The sequence below is a fragment of the Spinacia oleracea genome, chromosome 3 (assembly GCF_020520425.1).
Source record: "Spinacia oleracea cultivar Varoflay chromosome 3, BTI_SOV_V1, whole genome shotgun sequence".
Lineage (NCBI taxonomy): Eukaryota > Viridiplantae > Streptophyta > Magnoliopsida > Caryophyllales > Amaranthaceae > Spinacia > Spinacia oleracea.
In genome coordinates, this window is record NC_079489.1 from 124,488,040 (window position 1) to 124,491,852 (window position 3,813).

Sequence of the window (3,813 nt, forward strand, 5' to 3'; positions counted from 1 at the left end):
AGAACAACAGGAGCAACCTAATGCTGTGCACACTCCTGAGTTGCCTGTTAACAATGTATCTGATCCTACTCCATGGAAAATTGTGACAAGAAGGACTAAGGGATTGTCTAGAATGAGGACTTTGAGCCCTAGCAACCCATTTACTGTGTTGCCTGCAGAATTGGGTTTCAAAGAATTAACAGGAGGTGATATGGAGATGCAAAATACTACTGAACCCCCTGATGAAGAAGGTTAATCTTTGCAGCTGGAATGTGAGGGGACTTAATGATCCTATTAAGGTCCCAGAGGTAAAACACCTTATTCATACCCATAATATTCATGTTGTTGCTTTGCTAGAAACTAGAGTTAAGGAAAGCAATTTCTCTAGAGTAGTCAATAAGTTTGGGAGAAATTGGAAATGGGAAAATAATTACACTGCAAACCCCAGAGGTAGAATTTGGGTAGGCTGGCTTTATCAAGAAGTTGATATCCATGTGTTACAGGTGCATGAACAATTTATTCACTGTGAAATTAGGGATAGGTATGGAGTGGTGGAATTGTATGTTACTCTGGTGTATGGTCTTCACTCCATTGACACTTGGAAGAATTTGTGGAACTCTCTTACTACTCTTGCCTCAAGTGTAGGTAGCTGTCCTTGGGTCATTACTGGTGATTTTAATTCTCCCCTGTATGCTGATGATAGAATCAATGGTACTCCTGTTTCAGCAACTGAAACCAAGGATTTTGATGAGTTTATTACAAGTAATGGGCTGTGTCCTGTAAAGAGTGTAGGACATTATTTCTCTTGGCACAAAGGCACTGGTGAAGGTAAAATTGCTAGCAGGATTGATTGGTGTTTGGGAAATGATGAATGGATTCATAAATTCAGTAATGTTCAGGTTGAATACCTAAACCCTTCCATCTCTGACCACTCCCCTTTACTGATAAACTGTCTGCCAGACAAGGTGGAGGGGGGTAGACCTTTCAGATTTCTCAATTATTTGGCTGATCATAGTAGTTTTTCTGCTATTATTCAGGCAGCTTTTACTGAAGTATACCATGGCACTCCTATGTTTAAACTCTGGTGTAAGCTGAAAAAAGTCAAGGCTGAACTCAAGAAGTTACATAGAGAAGACTTCTCTGGTATTACTGAGAAGATTACCATTGCTAGAAGTGAGCTTGATAAGGTTCAACAGAGTTTGCAAACTGGTAGATCTCCTACTCTTCTCAACCAAGAGGTGGTTTTCATTAAACAGCTTAGGCATTGGCTGAGAATTGATGAGATAGCATTGAGACAAAAATCTAGGATCCAATGGCTAAAACTAGGTGATTCTAACAACCACTTTTTCTTTTCCACTGTGAAAGAAAGAGTTAGATTCAATAGCATTGCCATCCTATATGATGATAATGGCACTAAATTGGTTGATCCTGATCTAATTCAAGCAGAAATTCTGAGTTTCTACAAAAAGCTGCTTGGCACTTCTGCAAACACTCTTCCCTCTATTCACATTCCAACAGTGAGAAATGGCTCTAGGCTAAATAATAATGCTAGACAGGATCTGTGCAGGGATGTTACTGATGATGAGATTGATTTGGCATTACATGGGATTGGCAATGATAAGGCTCCTGGTCCAGATGGTTTAAATGCAGTCTTTTTCAAAAAGGCTTGGCCTGTCATCAAACAGGATATTTATAGAGCAGTGAAGGATGTGCTTGTTACCAATTCCATGCTTCCCCAGTACAACTGTACATCTATTACTCTCATTCCAAAAGTTCCTAATCCTACAAGAGTTAAAGAGTACAGACCAATTGCATGCTGTAATGTGGTGTACAAAATTGTTTCAAAAATTCTAACTACAAGAATGCAAGGGGTGATTGGACAGGTTGTTAGTGAATGTCAATCTGGGTTTATTCCTGAGAGGCAAATTTCTGACAATATTCTGCTTGCTACTGAGCTCATTAAGGGCTACACTAGAGCCCATCTTTCACCCAGATGTATGCTCAAGATTGACTTAAAGAAAGCCTATGATTCAATTGAATGGCCTTTCTTGATCAGTGTTATGGATGCTCTTGGCTTCCCTCATAGATTTGTGCAATGGGTGTACACATGCATTTCCACTGTCTCTTACAGTGTGCTCATTAATGGGAAACCTTGTACACCTTTCAAAGCTAAAAAAGGGCTAAGACAGGGAGATCCCTTGTCTCCTTTTTTATTTGCTATTGGCATGGAATACTTGTCTAGACATCTCCATCAGTTGCAGACCAAGCCTGATTTTAACTTTCACCCCAGATGTGCTAAACTGGCTCTTACTCATCTAATGTTTGCTGATGATTTGCTTCTATTCTGTAGGGCAGATCTAATCTCTATTGACATGATGTTGGCTTCTTTTAAAAAGTTTTCTCTAGCTTCTGGTTTGGAGGCTAATATGGATAAAAGTAACATTTATGTTGGGGGTGTTTATGGTTAAGATAAAGCTGATATTCTCAATGCAGTTTCTACTCCTGAAGGTTCCTTTCCCTTCAGATATTTGGGAGTTCCCCTCTCAACTAAGAAGCTGAAGTATACTCAATGTAGACCCTTAATTGAGAAGGTGTTGGCTAGAGCTAAAGTGTGGAATGTCAAGCATCTATCTTATGCAGGTAGGCTCCAGTTGGTTCAAACAATATTGCTGAGTTTACAATCCTTTTGGTGTCAGATTTTCATCTTGCCAAAGAAAGTGATCAAAGAAATTCAAGGGTATTGCAGGGTGTTCCTGTGGACAGGCAACACTGACCCTTCAAAAAAAGCTCTGGTTGCTTGGCACAAGCTTTGCTTGCCCAAAGTTGCTGGTGGTTTGAATCTGAAAGATATGTGCTGGTGGAACAAAGCAGCTGTTGCTAAACTCCTCTGGGCTATAACTTATAAGGATAGACTTTGGTGTAAATGAGTTCATGCTTACTACATAAAGGGGAGGGATGTTGGGAGCACTCAATGGCCTGTTAACATGTCTTGGCCTTTGAGGAAAATTCTGAACTCTCAGAGTTTAATAGATAGCATTGGAGGGTGGAGTGCAGTGAGTAAGGGAGGTGTCTTTTCCATCCAAATCATGTATCATCTGCTGATGGGGCCATGTGATAAAGTCAGCTGGAGGAGAATCATTTTCCATAATAAAGCTTCCCCAAAAAGTTTATTTGTCTCTTGGCTTGCTGTTTTGGGAAGATTGCCTACACTGGATAGACTTCTCAAGTGGAAAATTGTGGACTCTAATGTGTGTCCTTTATGTTCTTGTATGCCAGAGTCTACTCAACATCTGTTTTTTGAGTGTAGCTACTCTGCTGCTATCTGGTCTTCAGTTCTTGCTTGTTTACAGTTTCACAAACCTGTTTCTCAGCTTGATAATGAAGTGGTGTTGATGACAAGAGCTGCCAAAAGAACTGGTGACAGATTCAAGTTGCTTCTGATGTTCTTTGCTGAATGTCTTTATGGAATATGGCTGCAAAGAAATGCAAAAGTCTACACTCATTCCTGCAGAAGTCCCCTTGATCTGCTTAGAGATATCAAATATCGAGTGGCATGTAGAGCCACTGATCAGCAAAGAAACTTGCTCTTGATGTAAACTTGTAGCTTAGTTTCAGTTTAGGCCTTTTGGCTTGCTGTGGGTGTTGTTGTTTTGGCCTTTGTGCTTTCTGTTGCTCTCAGTGGCTCAGTTGGTTTTGGAGCTTGTACTGTTTGTAAGCTAGTTTGCTAGCTTCCTCTTTGGTAATAATAATATATTATTTGCCAAAAAAAATCTACTATGCGCGTATCGCATATAGTACATGTTTATAATGAATGGTAAATATGACAAATATAAT

General features: G+C 39.8%; 1 protein-coding gene across 1 annotated transcript; it reads left to right on the forward strand.

The window, feature by feature from the left end:
• Positions 1–2,963: 2,963 nt before the first annotated feature.
• On the forward strand, positions 2,964–3,575 carry LOC130470042 (uncharacterized). The gene has a single exon (XM_056839604.1). It carries the CDS (start codon positions 2,964–2,966, stop codon positions 3,573–3,575), a length of 612 nt encoding a protein of 203 aa, XP_056695582.1.
• The last annotated feature ends 238 nt before the right edge of the window (positions 3,576–3,813 follow it).